At 31.7% G+C, this 18,615-nt stretch overlaps 1 protein-coding gene across 1 annotated transcript in view; it reads left to right on the forward strand.

Annotated features, from left to right (window-relative positions):
• Window positions 1-5,112: 5,112 nt before the first annotated feature.
• LOC137932930 (sodium- and chloride-dependent neutral and basic amino acid transporter B(0+)-like) overlaps window positions 5,113-18,615 on the forward strand; it is a 31,168-nt gene continuing 17,665 nt past the window's right edge. Inside the window, exon 1 of the mRNA XM_068776620.1 lies at window positions 5,113-5,263. Coding sequence (XP_068632721.1) covers window positions 5,180-5,263 — 84 coding nt within the window. The 5' untranslated portion in view covers window positions 5,113-5,179. The remainder of the gene's footprint in view (window positions 5,264-18,615) is intronic.

Here is an 18,615-nt window from a genome sequence, read left to right on the forward strand (position 1 = left end):
TTATAACAGTCTTACATAATACTCTTTGTTTCCTGGACATAAATTAAATAAAAATTAAGTGCATTAAAATTAATATCTACTTCCCTTGTCACCAAACATGATAACGACTTTACCGATTTTATTTAAAAAAATCCAAATATTAAAAAAAAAAAATTGGACCGATTCTAAAAATTTAAAAAAATGTAAAACGTTAAACTGCGTAGTTAACATTTCGCTATGAACTTCGCGTATTTGACAGACAGACCACGCTGCAAATTCAAATAGTCACTTAACAGCTGCAGCGAATAGTTTTTTTCGACCACAATGTTTATTTATTTATTTATTTCATACTTAATAAACAAAGTGATCGTTCCGAAAAATGTCTTAATAATTTCGGGCGGCATGGGCAGCTAGTATCAAGTAGACATTGAAAGCAATTAAAAGTTTATATTAGAAAAAATTAGAGTACACATTTTAATTTTACTCTTGTTATAATTTTCTACGAGATCGAATCAGAAATAATGAGGTCCGAATAGACCTCGAAACAGGTGGCCGCTTAAAATCTCTGAGTCATTTAAACGAAAGAAAATCAATGAACTTCAAATAAAATAGCTTCTGTTATTAACATGATGAATATTTTGATTAAATATATTTAAAACTTTCTTACCAATCATTAATTTGTACAATTGTAAAGTAAATGTTAACAAGAGATAAAAAAATATGTAATCCACCATTTTGTATCGGCGGCCATCTTAGATTTATAATGTTATTGATTTTATGATATTGTATTGTCATCTAAATTAAATGTGTGCACCAAATTTCAGATCAATCTGACAACGGGAAGGTGCTTAAATTTCAATTTCTAATTTTGACCCAAATAAATAAATAAATTCCGTACGGGTCGAACTAAATAAAACCGTTTAAAAAAATAATTCTTACCGGCGTAATATGCAACCTGACGCAATCCTTCAACGGTATCGAACCTTTTCCAATCCATATTAAATATGCCAGCGCCAATGCCGCGTATATCATACCATAAACACAGTAAAGATAAGAAGTCAATGTTTTTAGAAATGAAAAGTAAAGTTATTTTACTATAATATATTAAATATATTAAATCCTATTACAACAAAACACAATACTTGAATTACAAATACACATATGTAAATATGAGATAAATTCACAAATTAAGAGAGCAAGGTGAAGTGGCTGTGGGGAGTAGACACAACGTGCAGAACTGTTGGCTGCTGGGGCCTTTAAGTTCTGGAGTGAAGATCACTGACTGGCAAGCGCAGCGTAAGACGTACACCCACAAGGTAAATGACCTGATTAAGGTAGACGGAAGATGTGAAATATAGGATATATAGGAGAGGCCTATGTTGCGTAGTGCTATAGCTGTAATGATGAATAATAACGATTATTATTTTCTTTGAACTTTTGTGCAAATCTATCAAACCAGACTGCTTAAATTTAAATTCTCTTTTACTAATAAAACTATAGTTAAACATTTTTGTTTCAGATCTTTCAATTGCAAGATGGAAATCGCAAGAATTATCGATGTTAAAACCGCAACCACCGCACAGATATTGGCGTACAACCTGAGTACGGTAATATAGAATAAAGATGAGGAATCGTCACACGAACTGTAATGTTAAAAACTGGACATGGTTAGAGCGTTATGAAAAAAGAAAATAAGACGTCTATGATTTAAGAACATAGGATTTAAGTTAGAAAATGGTTTAAAAGACCTAGCAAACTCTGTGAGATGCAGAAAAGCGAGCAAAAAAATCTAATTGTTAAAAAACACAGACTTTAATGTCTGTGGAACAAAGAAAAAAAAACAGAAATTCCAATAAAAATTTAAAATCTATTTTCTAGACGACATATAGTAATTGCATTTGCGTTGTATTTCGCGTATGAAACAGCTGTTCCACTTCGAATGATACACGTATTTGTGTTCTGTAAAATAACAAAGTTATAGTACAAAGTAAAATAAAACAAATAACAATAACTTATAAAACAATTTTAAGATGCCTAGGATACAAAACTCGAAGACAGAAACAAGTTGGAAACAAAGAAAACAAAATGTTTATATAATTTTTAGTTTAAGACAACTACAAATTGGGAGTTTTGTAATAGAATCAATAAGTTTAACAAAACACAATTTTATTATAACAAAAGTATAGATTAACTTCGAATACAAATTTTTGTCAGGTTTTTATCATATTACTTCGTTCATTTATGTCATTTCATTATTCATCTAGGATCACCTACATTAATCACTTATGTAACTAAAATAAAATTGAGCTCTACTATAAAGGCATCCTTCAACTTAAAGCTTCAAGGGTTCCAAATACCTCCTGGTTTAAGAAAAGCCTATAAGAAATTGGGGACTTTGGAAAACTTTCACTGTGTGTGTTTTCCTTAATAGGGTACTTTACCATTTAACTATCCAACTTTATTTTCACCTAAATTAACCTTTGAACTGTAACAGATGTTTTTTAAGATAGTTTTGTTTGAAAAAGAAAAATATCAATAATCTTTTATACTTTTACTATAAGTTAATTAAGATAGATATAGAAATTGTCATTGAATTTTATGTAGCATAAAAAGTGCATAAATAAATAATTTTACCATATAAATCCGAATTAAAGCTGGTATTGATAACTGTTGTATTTTGAACTCATATTTTCTTAAATTATCGAGTACAAGCCTATTACACGATTATTTTTAAAAGTTACTTCATGGAAAAATAATAACATTAAAGAAATTGACAACTTAATCAAATAATTCAATCCGAATGGAAACGATTAATGATTGAACGCGATATTTATGCGAAAAAAAAGGTCACAGATTTTACGAAGTAGAGTCGAAAATAAAATAATTTCAAAAAAAATTAACGGTCGATAAGAGTTCTGTTAAAAGTTCCAATGTTGAATAATATGATTTTATTTTTATGTTCACCTAAAACGAATGATAAACCTTGTACTGGGTGGACATTAGATGATGTTAAAGTTGTCAGCAGACACTGGATGTAGACCGCTTTCAACTGGTCCTATTGGAGATCTATAAGCGAAGCCTATTTTTCCTGCAGTGCAAGTCATACAGCTGAAATGATGATGAAATGTATAACAACGTCTGAATACGAATTAGTACTTTGTTTACATTCTTTTTGTACCCAAATTCATTCAAATCTGTATTACAGTTGACTCCCTGGACAGATCAACCTCTCTTTCTACTTCACTTATATATGACAGTGAAACATTCAACATTCTAGTACGCGCCAACAATTAAATTAAATGTTATCTGATTCGTTATTACTTTTAGATTCTAACGCTAATGATATTTTTTATTAGCTTTTGTTTGCATGTTATGGTCCATCGCTTTTATTATTGGTTCTATTGTCTTCATAAAAAAACGTTTATCACAGGTAAGCGATCAGTTAAAAATACGTGCTAAAATATACAATAATTAAAGAAAACGGCCATACCGTGTAAACGACAAATAAAAACTGAAATTTTGCACATGTATAAACGCATCTTTATCTTATTACTACTAACCAATGAGGTTAGTAGTTGTTTTTTTTCTGTCGTGAAATAGTCGTTCAAGCTAACAATCCTTCCGCGTCAAAGTTTCGTTGACTTTTCCCTGGTACAAAAACTTAAGAATAAGGGAAACTGTTGAATCAACCGACCGGAAAAACGGTACTATAGCGACTATTAAGTAATTACTATTGCCTATAATAAAGTACGAGGAACTTGACATCTGCGACGATTTTTTTTAATTTATATAGAAATATACTGTACTTTATAAGGAGTGTTAATTTACAATACCACTCTTTCAAACGTACTTTATTCAACGAACATAATGAACTATTATTATCGTGAAAATGAAGATTAGTAAAGCCGGGTATACACGCGGCCATTTTTTAAAAAGATTGAAAGTTACCATGAATGTATCCCTTTTTCACTGTCTTTTCTGTTGATGAAAAAAGCTATCGAAGTTATTTCTTTCGTGCTGTTATTTTTAGCATTTTTAGTTACGCAATACTGCTGTGTGTTTTAATCGCATATTTTTCAATAAAACAGAAAGGAAAAGAGAAGGCAAAATAATAGAAGAATTAAAAGGATTTATGCCAAAAAACGTAAAGTTGTAAGAATAAACAGGAACGTGAAACGCAAGAGATCACGTCCACGTTGTGCAAGCGATACACTTAGCATGACATTTTCTTCATGTAAACCATTTAATTCACCATGTAAACGCAGCCTTAGTTATTGTTATTCAATGGGGTATGTTTTTCAACAAGTTTTTTTTTTATCAAATAGTATTAAAAGGTAATAACTAATTCTTGTTTTATTATAAAATTTGGCAGTAAAACTAAAACGTTGAAAACATTTTCACTTATTCTTGATTTTAAACTATGATTAAATGGTTTACATTCACGGAATGGTAAGATATGAAGGGATTTTCTTATAATTTAACATAACGATACATGGTGATGGTCAGTGGGCACGCCTATGGAATTATCCCCTGTTTTTATATTTACCTCACCGACGGTCATTTCCATAACCGAGTAGTGCCGTACGCGCCGTACCGTGGCGTGTGCTGCTAGTGATGTGCCTACATCGATAAAAATATTTACAACATAAATTATGTCTGTTTATTTCAAATTTTATATTTATTAATTATGTTTGTTATTTTTCAATTAACAAAATGTCAGAGTTGTTACCCTTACAGGAAGATACCACCAGCTTGGGAAGCAATTCTGCTGAGAACATTTAACAACAAAATTTAACATTTAATTCCGCGCATTAACATCAGTGTAGTATTCTCGGATAGAATAATATACAAATTTTTATTATTATTTTATTATTTTGCAGATCTAAAATTAATTGTGGAAGTTAATGTTACATACGAATTTGACTACGATCAATTATAAAAAGGCTAAGTACTCTGTTTTTAAAACTAAATTAAGACAATGAATAAATTTGTCATCAGTTTATTAATAAGTTCTACGCAAGGCTAGCTATTTATCAAAACATCATAACATATAATTAAAAATATCGACAAAACAATTGTTCGCCTGTCACTATCTTGCGCACCTTCCGTGTCGTCAGTATAACGTGAAGAGCGCATGCGCGCGACCGTCTCTTGTTTTTTTTTTTAACGGATTCGCGATAATACGAAAAATAGAATTTATATGGCAGTGGTGACACGGCGGCGTGGTGTCAGCCCATTTGTGAGAGAAGACAACGGTCCCGTGAGGCCTCTTCGAAATGGCTGGGTAATACTGTTTGTAGTTCAACGTGTTAATCGTATTTATATTGACCTTGTTCCGAGCTATTATACCGCGGAGACTAAATACTATGCAATCTTTACGTACCATAATCCTTTATCTACAATGACACATTTCAGGTGTTTTAGTAGTGTCGTTTTGGAAAGCGTTTTAAAATATTCTGCAGACATCAAATGTGTTTTACATGGTTTACGGTTTCATTATCAATGTAACAAATACATTAAATTCCGCATGACCTACTAATTAAACATTTTAAAAGCATTGGGTGTAACATTATATGTCTGTTAATGTGCATTTTCGTGTCTACAGATTTGTATATAAAATTTCTTTAACATACTATTTTGCGCATTAAACAGTTAGTCCGGTCATATACATTATAATAATTGTTATAAAAAATAACTAAAAAACCATTATCAACTTCTAATAATCCAACGATTAAATACGCATTTAATTTTTATTTAAATAATATTCATTTGAAGTTGTTATAATCTACGTAAGATAATTTACGGTGATAACTTATACGTCACGTGAGGATTACCAGATAAGTCAAATTTCATAGAAACTAGAATATGATTGGGTCTCTCTGTAATGACATCCTTCCAAGTTACGAAGGTTCCGGAGTTCTGAAAATCCGCCCAAAAATTCTTCACACTGTAAAAGATTTTTTTTTAAATAAACTCCTTTAACTTTTTACATGACAATTTAGAGACTCTTAACACATGAATTTATTGTATTACCATTCTCACATAGACGCACCACACGATGAATGACATCCCTCTCAGAACGCAAAGAAGTGGTAACTGTACTATCCTACGGGAATGATGAAACAAAAAAAAACGAATTATAATTCTCCTAACAGATTTACCTTTGGAAGTCGTTATTATCGGTGATAATTATTTTATTTCTAAAAATGCACGTTAAGTGAAAAAAATATTCCAGAAGTTCTAAGTTAAGATGATTTGTGACCGCTATTGTGTTCTTTATACTTCGAACGACTTAGTAATAACTCGAAAATTGTAATATATATCTGATATTTAAGTTAAAAAAATATTAAAATTTATTTATATCTTATATTAGATATACTTATTTACGGCTAAAGTACCTTCATGTCTCTGAAGATCACAAATTCTCTATCGACGATATGAGTTCATATTTGTTTGAAATTGTATCTGAACTATAAGTTAGTATACTTCGGTATAGATTTCACTCATTTTGTCTTTTTCTTTCGTAAACACCAAACCGACCGACGTAATTGTTTACAGCCAACTATTTCTCAGGAGTCTTCAAGGCAAGAATTAATATGTTTCTTTTAGGCAAGGCATCCTCATTCTTTACATATTTATATAATAGATGACACAAGATATATATATATATATATATATTTATATATTATTGTATAATGTTCTATTGGTTATTTATAGGCTAATCTCTATTCGTTTTAAAAAAAAACATATAAGACCTTGTAAAATCCTGATAAGTTTTATCTTTACTTCGCTGTGAAGGACGCTTGAGAGTAAAAGAGATTTTGTCCTAAAAAACAACTTTGCAATCAATTATTTACATTTTTTATTGATTGGTCACCCTATAATCCTATTATTCGAGTATCGTGTCAATATATAAATGGAAATGGTGTTTATTTTAATTTAACAATGCTTTGAAAAGTCATATAAATACCATTTTATTTTACAAAAGATCTGATTTGTTTTAGAAATTAATACTAACAATGCAGTTATTGGTATCTAACACTAATACAGTTAATATGGTTAAGGAATATTACACATCTCATTGATTTAAACTAAGTACTACATTTACAATAAGAGCTTTAAAGACTTCTTCGTTCATCTACAGATGTACGTACAGTGGAAACACCTTCCACCCTTTACAGTCCTTCACAATATATATACACTATTCTGAAATCGATTTAAATATAAAAAGAAGCCCTACACTTAGTTCCACTCGCGATCATACCGACCAGACATCTCTCCTCTTACTAAACCGTCGAGTTTATTTATTTCTGATTTATAAGTAAAATGCCAATCATATCTCTCTTGAAGGCTCGCTGTGGAACATTTCGATAGCATTTCGGAAGCCCGAAGTTACAGTCGAAATAACGTATCGTAAAATAATGAACTGGTTAAAGGCTTTTATTTTTGCGTGGTGAGGAGGTGGTACATTTTTCCAAAGTTTACCAAGCATGCCTCATTCGATCTTTATATGAGATGCATATTAATGCAAAACGTTATTAATATTAAAAATTTTGTGTGAAATAAACCAATAATTAGTTTGTCTACTTATTATTTTAGTTGTGTAATATTAGTATTCTAGTGTATAATACTGTAATAAAAAAGTTAAGTGAATTTGTTTATAAAATGTAAATTATTTATTTATTCTTCAAAAAATTTCAACATTTCACAATACCCGTCCGACAACGGTTTTTCGAGTCTTCGAAAGAAGCGGAATATTATTTTTCGGGTACAGCCTCGGTTTTCACCTTATCAATCGTGTAAACAGAGTCCTAGCTTTGGCCTTTTGAGTTTGCTAAATAGTCAGAAGTTACACGGAGCCAAATTAGGTCAATACTACTTTACTTTACGGAACGAAATGAGTAAAGTTATTTACACTTTTTTTAATTGTGCGATTTTGGCACCATTTGAAACTAGACGCGATTGATAAAATTGAAAACTTTTGACAAAAACACAGGAAACTTTTTAACAAACAGACGTTTGGTAAATGTTATAGACAGTCGTACCAACTGTGGAAAAAAAGTTACCTGCCTTCCTGATGCCCGGGAGATTTAAATGATTTCACCTTACTTTTTGAATATAATAGTATACCTTCTACTCCAGTTCAACATTACATGCAATACTTAAGGTGTGAATTTAATATATAAAATACTATAAGTATTTTTATCACTGTAATATACTCTATTAATTTTAAGTTAAATAAAACTATGTCTCTACTATCTTCGATATTAAAATAAATTCATTTTAAGTTTAAACCAAGTATATTGTTCAAAGCTAAATATTTTCCTCTTCACGGAAACAATATCTTCGAGGCATCAACCATGTCATTTCTTATGCATAATTTTTTATCACATATTTATTTTTTATTACACTAAGATATACAGAATTCAGAATTCAATCTCTCACTAAGCCATTATAACGTGATTCTTTTTCTTATACATTAACATCGCAAATAATTAACGAGGTTTCATAAAACTTTATAAGGCAAAATCACCTACTGTAACAAATGTGTTTATGATAAAAAATAACGAAGAAGAAGTTATGAATTTATCGGTGATGTTAACTATACGACAAGTTTTATTTAAAGATTTAAAATTCTCGAAACGAATTTTAAAGTGAAATATCTTAAGTATATCGCAGCTGCAAAATAGGGGTAGACCGCAATACCTTGAGTTATACCAAAACGCATCAAATCAACTTCACAGACGTCCATCCTGATTACATAGACGCCTTCGAGGTGTGATTCTGGAGGGAAATACTACTAATACTCCATTTTGCGCTATTTTCCTGCGCCAAGTTTTGGACTTTTTCTGCCAAATGACCAGAAATGGCGCCCAAAATAGTGCAATTAACGGTGATCAGTAGGATCAGTTTGAGGTATCGTAGCCACTCAGAAGGTTGGCACCAACCCTCGTCACTTGGCACTAATCTTTGTGCTGCAGAACCTCCTTGCTAAAGATAGGAACTGTTAGTATATACTGAAGATTAAAGATTACTCCATCTCCAGGTGATAATTACCCTTAGCTAATTGAAAATAAAATATCTATTTATTTACTGCGGTAACTCTTTTCACAAATCTTATTTCAACTAACTTTTACACTTCTAGTAGTTATAAATCATACATAATGTACATACTAAGATTACAAAAAAAAAGAAAAAAAAGTACTTTCAAATTTTTATTGAAATTTTATGTTATGTTTATGCGCTTATTTTACTAGATTACTTCGTGTCCAAGGAATCGCGACTCTAAGCAATAAGAATAACTGTGCTTTTTGAACAGACAATCTACACTAACTAACTCTTATATTTCGCAGCGTTGTTTCTGAGCATACTCGATATAATATGTAGAAGGATAAAAAATATATAAATTGTTCGATATTAATGTAATTTCTTTGGCTTTGACTGGAATAAAGTGATAACGAACAACTAAAAACAGTGACTCAAATTATCAAGTAGTCTTAGTCTCATCAGTTGTACGAACTAAATCCACTAGACGTTTTATATTTGAGATATGAACAAACAGTTGGCGTAGCATAATAAAGGCGAAGGCAACTCCTCTACAAACAGGCGATCCCAACTGTAGACGAATGTAATTTTATTGAGAATACACCTATCTCCCGATTTACCCGGTACTTGTTTTACACGGTTTTCCAAATAAGTTTTTTTTTTTGTTTTTATTTTTTATTGTGCTGACTTGCTGCACACGCACACTGTGTCTGTATTTCTTCGCATAAAATTAAAGTTTTATCTACGGAAAATTGTATTTGAGTGAAAGTTTCACAGTTTCAGAAAGATTTAATTTTACATATTCGTAAATTACAAATGAGTGCCAAATTTAGATTATTATAAATAAAAAAAAAACAGTGTTTCCGTAATATATTAAATATTTTATCTTGTCAATGCATTTTATTTATATTTCTGTGTACACCTAAAAATATTGAAAAAAATCACAACTGTTAAATAGCAAAATTAGGCATTTTCTGCAAGCTTTTCGATTTGTACGGTTTTGACTTGAAAATTTTTAATTTTCGATTTTCACGTTTTTCTCAGGAACGTATCTACCGTGTAAATCGGGGGATAGGTGTATACGCGAATCGAGCATTTGTATACATCTTTAGGTTATTTTATAAACGGTCGCAATGTTCGAAACTTTATTCTTCTTTTCAGCCGATGGACGCCTAATGCAAGACATAGGCTTTCCTCAAAGATCGTCACGATAGCTGGTATTGCTCTGACTGCATCCAGCCCCTTCGCGCGTCTTAGCTATGTTGTCTACCTAACCTAATCTAACCTAACCTAACTTTATTACATAATACAAATTCACTATCTAATCCGACAGACAATGTATTGCTAGAAGTCAATCGAACATCAATAGCAAAACCTATTTGATGTTACTTATAATAATCATTGTATATGATATAAGATAAAAGTATTAATTCTGTGATTTGTAAATACTGACCTATATAGCTATATATATATAAAAGCGAACGTCAAACGCGCGCGCATTTCTTAGCGAACTGCCAAATGCTTATAGGTGCTATATTCATAAAATTTATCGTATTTTTTTTTAGTTTTTTTGCTATTGATTATTATTATTATATTAAGAGCCTTCTACGAAGTATTAAGTAACTTGTGAAAAAATTGTTTTCAAATTATAAGCGTGACCAAAGTGAAAAAAAAAAATTGAAACTCGTACATGTTCAAAGTTATTACTAACAGTACTAATAGTTATAATATAGATATAATTATATCCATATAATATAATTTCAGAATAAAACACAGAAAATATATTATATTTTTTTTAAATGAAGAAGGAATATTTTTTATATTAATATATCCCTATATCCATACTTTTGCGAACTTAGTAACTTCTGTCAATTACCGATCGTTTTGTATACGAAATATAACAGCTCGGAACTCATACACGCTCGACGCCGGAATAGAAATGAAAAGTAAGTTATGGTTTGATTAAGAGTGAAATGACAGTTGCACGCGATGCAATCCGTTACCGACGGCTGCAGACGTCGATTGATGATCCATTTACGTTAAAAATAACATTAACCAAATGTGAAATCTACGGTAAGAACGATAAGACAGGTCTAGAAAAAATTACTACCTGTAAAATTTTTTGCTTATTCATATTTTAATTTCAAGTATAAATAATAAACCACCCAAACAACGCTAAGAGATGACCAAATTACATCAGGTGGCCTCGATTTAAAAATATAAATTTGAAAAAAAAAACAAACCAAAAAAGAGCTCACAAATGAACTAATTTTAAATAAGCCATCTCCTATCAACTTCGAAAAATTAATCAACGCGCCTTAACGTCCTTGCGGGCAGATGTTTTGTTTTATTAACAAATTATGAATTTAGTTTCCTGATTTAGCGAAATAGGATAGAAATGATCACAGTGAACCATCTTCTTTACACACATAGAGCAACACACTAATGTTACAGTATTAGTTAAGAAAACACAGTTTAATAATATACACTTATAGTATTAAAATGGACAATTACAGACGTTATAAAAATTATTGAAACACTCACAGTTTTTAAAACTACAGACTGACAAAAATATATCATGTAACTTCTCGTTAGTTTGTTACTTACAGAACATGGGACAGCTCCAGCTACAAATTGAAGTATATCCCTTAATATTAAAATATGATCGATTCTGATTTGTTACAACTACAAGAACATAACGACTTCAAACAACTTCCTATACGCCATTTTAGTACTTTACGTTCAACATAGTAACTCTTATCAGAACATTGTCTCTTCCCTGCCTGTCAGATGTTTGAGAGCAATGTAAATATCGGTGTCGAGTAAAATAATTTATTATTAATTTTATTGTTAAGTACGAACTACCTCGCATTTTAATTTAAAATTTCAAGACATTTGTTTTTTTCTATGCTTGTTTCTATACTATTGTTTAGATGACATTGTATTTTTACGGTCGATCGTTTATCTATTAGAAGGTTCTCCACGTATTACGACATAAAAAAGTTAATTTCCTCTCTGACTGCCCTTACTATTTATTATTAATAATATTAATTGGTCGTTAAAAATTTTTAAAAATATTGAAACTGATAAGATAACTTCAATTTAAGGCAGGTCCAAGTGAAATTTGCACTATTTTATTTTATATAACAATATATATACTTCTTCGAGAATGTACGTATATTTAAACAATACGAAATATTCCCAAATTTATTTACGTGTAATAATATATTATTTCTTTACAAACTTTGTTTCATCTCGCATCGTGTCATTCACTTGACTACTGGCAGAGATTTATTGGGGTCATGATCTCTCTCTATGTATGTCATTTGTTGCCAATTATACTTAATTGATGCGTGTTAAGAGGTTGTTTGTAAGTACCGAACCGTATCTGTTTTTGTGTCGTTTGTTCCTGTTTTATTACACAGTTCTAATATAAAATGTACCAATTTAATATACTCAGTATGGCCATAAATATTGTTATAATAACAACTTAATTTGGAATGTCATTTTTATTAGATTGCTCATTATGTTTTCTTGTTTTCGCGTCAATGTATTGAAAAATTATTTATTTTAAAAGATGTGGGGTAATAGAGAGAATCGAATTGCCGTGATCGCAGATTCATCCATACGCTTCCTTTATTCTAATATTTGTTTACCAGTCTATTGACAGGTAGAATGAAACCTCCTTTGTTGTTGTGACAGTACAAGATCTGGCCGACCACGTGGTTTTCGTACGAAATAAACAATCAGAGCATTAAGGGAAAGAATTCAAAGAAATACTGTCCGACTGCTAAGGATTTCGTGTCAGAAACAAGAACCATGTCGTGTATTTTAAAAGACGACTTAGGATCTGCAGCCCATAAGACATACAAACTCATTTCTTAACTGATAATTTTAAAAATAATAGGGTGGTAAAATCAAAACAATACTAAAGCGGAGAATTTTTACATTTCCAAACTTTGTATATATTTTCGTATATTTTAATGCTTTGGTATTAATGTATCAGATTAACATTATAATAGTAATATATGTTACGTATAATATATGAACATATTTATGTAAATATTTGTACATATTTACATATAAAATTAAATATTTTATGTAACAACTTCCGCTACTAGTCTTACATTGTATGTCACTCACATCTTCTGGATTGAAGTGTATAGAAACTAAGCAAACATAAATACGTTATGTTCACAACATCGGACATGCAGCAATCAGCTCACGTAACAGCTGAAGTTATATAAAACGTCCACAACATTAAAACATTGTACCTGTCTAGAAATATCTAATATAAAGCATATTATATAATGCCTGATTCCATTAAACTTATCATATTTGTTTTTTTTTTTAATTCGCATAATAATCATGTAATATAATTTAATCCATTATAATCTCTATATATATAAATGAATGTGTCTGTCTGTCTCTATTCGATATATCCGAAAACCATGCACCAAATTTACTAAATTATTAAATATATCCGCGGGAAGGTTTTTAAAAACAATATTTTTTTATGTTTAGGGTAGCAGAACTGCCCTTGTGTTAAAATTTTTACTTAGATGCAACCTGAAGGGGTACTCCGTAGTATAATATAATGTAAAGTTTTCAAATCTAGAGTTTATTGCCTTTATATTTTAAAAAAAGTTTGATTAAAGTCGAGAGAAGTAAATGCTAACGCAATAATAAATTATTAAAATTAATTGTTAAAAATCCTACGGGTGCGATAAAAACCTTAAATTACGATTGTCTTTGCGTACATTAGGGTCGATTTTAATAATCGATTCTTACTAATAGTGATGATCTGAAACTGTTTCTAAACAGACTTGCCTTCGATCATTCGATCGCTAAACATGACTGTTCAACAGTCACAGTAGTTTACAAAACATCGACCGTATGTGACGCTCAATCGATTCCGTCAATCTATTCGTGACTTTCTTTAGAACATTGACATGTACTTTGTAATAACACGTTATAAACTTCTTATAACACCTGTCTTATAATGTGCTATATTACATATGAAAGTTGATTTTATACGATTAATATTTTTACTATAAAAAATTCAGTTATAGCGAAATATGTTTTAGTGGTTGTGAAACAACCATAGTATAGTAGTTAGTAGTTAGTTTTAATACTATACTATACATATACTGAGTACTGTACGAGAATGAGTGAATACTATACATATACTGAGGATGCCCCGTGGGTGAAACATGTGTTGAGTAATTTGGCGGTGGCGGTTATGTGATTCGCATTGTTTGCCGCATACGCATTTATCAGCGGGCTGGCGGGCGGTGCACTTTTTGCACGACTACCACTGCATGTGCGGAAGTGGCTAAATATGGGTCCTTTTCTTACTTAGAATGGACTTCCGCGAGGTAATGCCTGATTCCATTAAATAGTTTTAATACATTCTGTCAAAATTTTAAAAGTGTATTTTAGGTAAAATTACATTAACTTAATATTTTGATGACTATAATTAAACGTCACGTTGAATTCGAAATAAGAATATCCGTTGACATAGACCAGCGGATTGGTAAATTAAAAAGATAATGGCAGGCCACATGCGCGGAGAACAGATGTATGCTAAGAGGTAATCGTCTGTAGCGGAGAACACAAACAGGCAAGCGTAACGTGGGTGCCTATCCGCAAAGTGGACAGGCAACCTTGTCATCACGATATTCAGATGCAAGTCGCTTCCAACCGGGATTATTAAAAATCTACAGAGTTCTATGGCCAGCTGTGAACGTAATACGACTCAAATATCGAATATAATAATAATAGTGTTGATTAAAACGAACTAACCATTTAAATTATAAGTAAATAATTTTATCCCATCTAATCTCATCTTGTTTATATTGCCGTTAAAAATAAGACGTAAATGTTGAGCTTTTCAAATTTTACTACTATCTTATACACACATACGGTGACAGTAGGAGCCATATGTCAACACTAAACTTGTGCGATATATAAAGTTAATAAAATATTTTTGTCATGTATACAACATTTAATGGAATCAGGCGTTACCTTGCGGAAGTCCATCCTTAGTAAGAACAGGAGCAAATTTAGCCACTTCCGCACATGCAGTGGTAGTCGTGCAACAAAGTGCAAATCTACTCTGTGTTTGTCACTAATCGATGTAACATGGCTCCTGGGAATGCCCCGTGGAGGGGCGGAACGCGTGTTAACTGATTTGGCGGTGGCGGTTGTGTAGTTCGCGTTGTTTGCCGCATAAGCATTTATCAGCGGGCTGGCGGGCGGTGCACTTTGTTGCCCGACTACCAGTGCATGTGCGGAAGTGGCTAAATATTGGTCCTGTTCTTACTTATGGATAAAACATTTCATGAATCTGCTAGAAAACCTTCATTGTTTTTAAATTTCATTGTCATGTAATATACTTTGATTAAATTTTGTTCACAAATAAATCAGGTGTTTATACGGGTAAGAAAAAAAGTTTAAATAAAATTACGGTAATATGTTGAAAAACAATTAGTTTTGTTAAAACCTGCACCAAAACCTTATTGAACAATCATGGCATACGCCAAGAGATGTTGTTATAATAATAGATGGAGAAATCCAGATGTAAATTTTGGCTTTTTTAGTTTTTTTCTGTTGAGACTAAAAAATTCATAAAAAACAATTATTAAGAATAAAAAACCATATAATAAAATACTATTTTGTAACAAATTTTATCAATGTTGGTGTATCGTATTCCCGTGCAGTCGTGCTGCGGGGAACTCCCGTAGGTCGCCACACGCGCCCGGTCAAAGTCCTGCTCGGCAGTTGCACAGCTTAGCACGTACGTTACAGGTGTCCTGGCAGACTTAATACCGTCAGTATTAAGCCAGGCACTAGTGGAAAATAACTATTTTTTTTTTCATTTTTTTTTTATTTAAGTAATATAAACATAAGGAAGAATATAAGTAAACTGTTGTATAATATAGATAAGTAGCTTAAAATCAATGTTTTATAAAAGTAGCATTAAAATTTCTATTAAAGCTGTTAGTTAAGTGGATAATAAGCAAACTAATACTTTAAATATTACATATTATATCAAAATTAGCACTAAATTTTAACTAAATAAATAAAAAAGTTAATGATTTAATTTTTAATAAACAACATAGTCTTGAACACCGCCGGCGAGTTGCAAGTCGATCGAATGTTTTACAGGATTCCCATTATCACCCCTACATAGTGAAGTTGCTTTGAAGGCGTACCAAGAGTTTCGGTTCAAAGTTTCTGATTCGTATAGGCCGAGTATGGGTCAATCTACCGGCTTCCTTATTTCTCGAGTATAATAACCCAAGTGTTTATAGCGTCAGAGTGAATAGGTATCTACGTAGTCTGTATGCTTCATCTTCGACCACATCGTCTCTTTCTATTGAACGTGTTGGTGGTCAAACGAGCATAAGCGTTAAAGAAAAGGAATAAAAAAATATTTAAAGACATTGCGACTATGGTAGAGGTACCAACGCGGGAATTTAGCAGCCATTTAATTTAAAAAAAAAAACAACAACAACAATTACTGACTGAAATACATTTTATATTTCATATATTGTGAGAGACTAACCATAGATAATCTTCAGGAGCACCTCTTTTTGTTTTGATGGACGAAAAGTTTGATATTTAGTAACAGGGATTTTTATCTACTCTATGGTTTTTAATGGAATCAGGCGTTACTTCGCGGAAGTCCATCCTAAGTAAGAAAAGGACCAATATTTAGCCACTTCCGCACATGCAGTGGTAGTCGTGCAACGAAATGCAGACTCTGTGTTTGGCACTAATCGGTGTAACATAGCTCCTGAAGATGCCCCGTGGAGGGGAGAAACACGTGTTGAGTGGTTTGGTGGTGGCGGTTGTGTAATTCGCATTGTTTGCCGCATGCGCATTTATCAGCAGGCTGGCGGGCGGTGCATTTCGTTGCACGACTACCACTGCATGTGCGGAAGTGGCTAAATATTGGTCCTTTTCTTACTTACTCTATGGTTGTTTGTGTGGTAATGTATTGTATATAAAATTTTTGTCACGTTATTTTTCGAGTTTTCCTGTGACGTATGTGTACCTGCTGTTATCTTACCTCGTAGCTTGACTGATTATTAACGGTAAAGCTTTTTTAGAATTTTTAACAGTTTCATTGCGAGTGTCTTAAACATAGGAGTCAGTCCGAAGCCAACTTTCTTTTTTGTTGTTTATTCGTTAAAAAGGATTAAAATGTTATTGGTCAAGTACCACTTGCATATCTAATATAACTAGAGTAAAAAAATAAGAAATCTAAAATATCACGCACCGACGCGACACCGGCACTGTGGAAGGAGTTATATCTATCAGTGCCGGGTCTGACATTTTTTGGTATGTTGCGGACCCTTTTTCGTTCAGTTAGTCATATTAAAAATTATAAGAAATAACTAAAAACCAATAGTTCTCCAAGTAAGTTGGAACGGTTCGTTCGATGCTGGCATTGTACTGCCTCATAACATTTGGTCGGTAACCATCTCGCGTGAGACCAGCTCTCTACCGTACACCCCGAGTATCGCGCCGGCGCGAAATAGGCTATGTTAAGCAAGGGTTTTGACGTTTAATTTTAATTTCCATATAAATAATTTGTAATACAATTGACAGAGAACAAATCATTAAATATAAAGTATGTATATGCATTTTTCCAACTTTTTTATAATCGTTAAAATGGTGACTCTTTTTGTTTTTGTTTTTCCTATGTTATATGAGGCATTGTTTGTGTAATAAAAATACCGATTCAAGCATAAAATATTTGGTGCAGGAATATCATTGATTGCTCCTCTTGAATTTTCTCCATTGAACGTCAATCTATACGATATTATCCGACATTATTAAGATGATACGCCCATCTATCTAAATAATGTACTCGTATATTACTTCTTGCCATTACCTATTAAATGCTGTAACCTATTTATATAAATAACATGAGTAAATTAGGTTTTGTATTTTTATCGTCAACATCATTTCAGCCTCAGGACGTCTACTGCTGAATATGAGGCTCGTCTATAGATTTACAATAGGCACAGTAAAAGCAGTTTGAATTTATCGTCTTCCGACAACCTTAACATGGTTGTCTGTCCACTTTGTGTATGTTCTTCCTACGCTACCATTACCGTTCCGTGGTCTCTACTCCAAAACCATAAATTGCCAATACGTTTGTCTATGTCATTATCTCCAGAATACCAGATCTCGTAATGAAATACCATGTATAACAACATAAGAGTTTTAAGGCCCCAGTGGACATCTTACCAGCTATGTGCCACCCAATGCCATTACAACTTTAGTATCTGTATTGTCCCAGGATCTGCGATAACAGCCAACAAATAAAGGGTATAATTGAAATAAAACAAAAAAGGAAAGAAAAGTGTACCATACTGATAATTTTAAAAGTGAAATAAATATAAACTGTGATATAAATAATAAGGAAAGAAAATAATATTAATATAAAACTAAAGAAAATAAATTATAAAATACAAAAATAAATGAAAATGTAAATGTTGAATCCAATAGAGAAGGCGATGGAAGTGAAGCGATGTACGAAGGGAAAGATAAAAAAGGAAAGCAAGATATTGTAAA

This window comes from Battus philenor, unplaced genomic scaffold (assembly GCF_028537555.1).
Source record: "Battus philenor isolate CCGP_79_NKW_IND1 unplaced genomic scaffold, ilBatPhil1.0.hap1 SCAF_12, whole genome shotgun sequence".
Classification (NCBI taxonomy): domain Eukaryota; kingdom Metazoa; phylum Arthropoda; class Insecta; order Lepidoptera; family Papilionidae; genus Battus; species Battus philenor.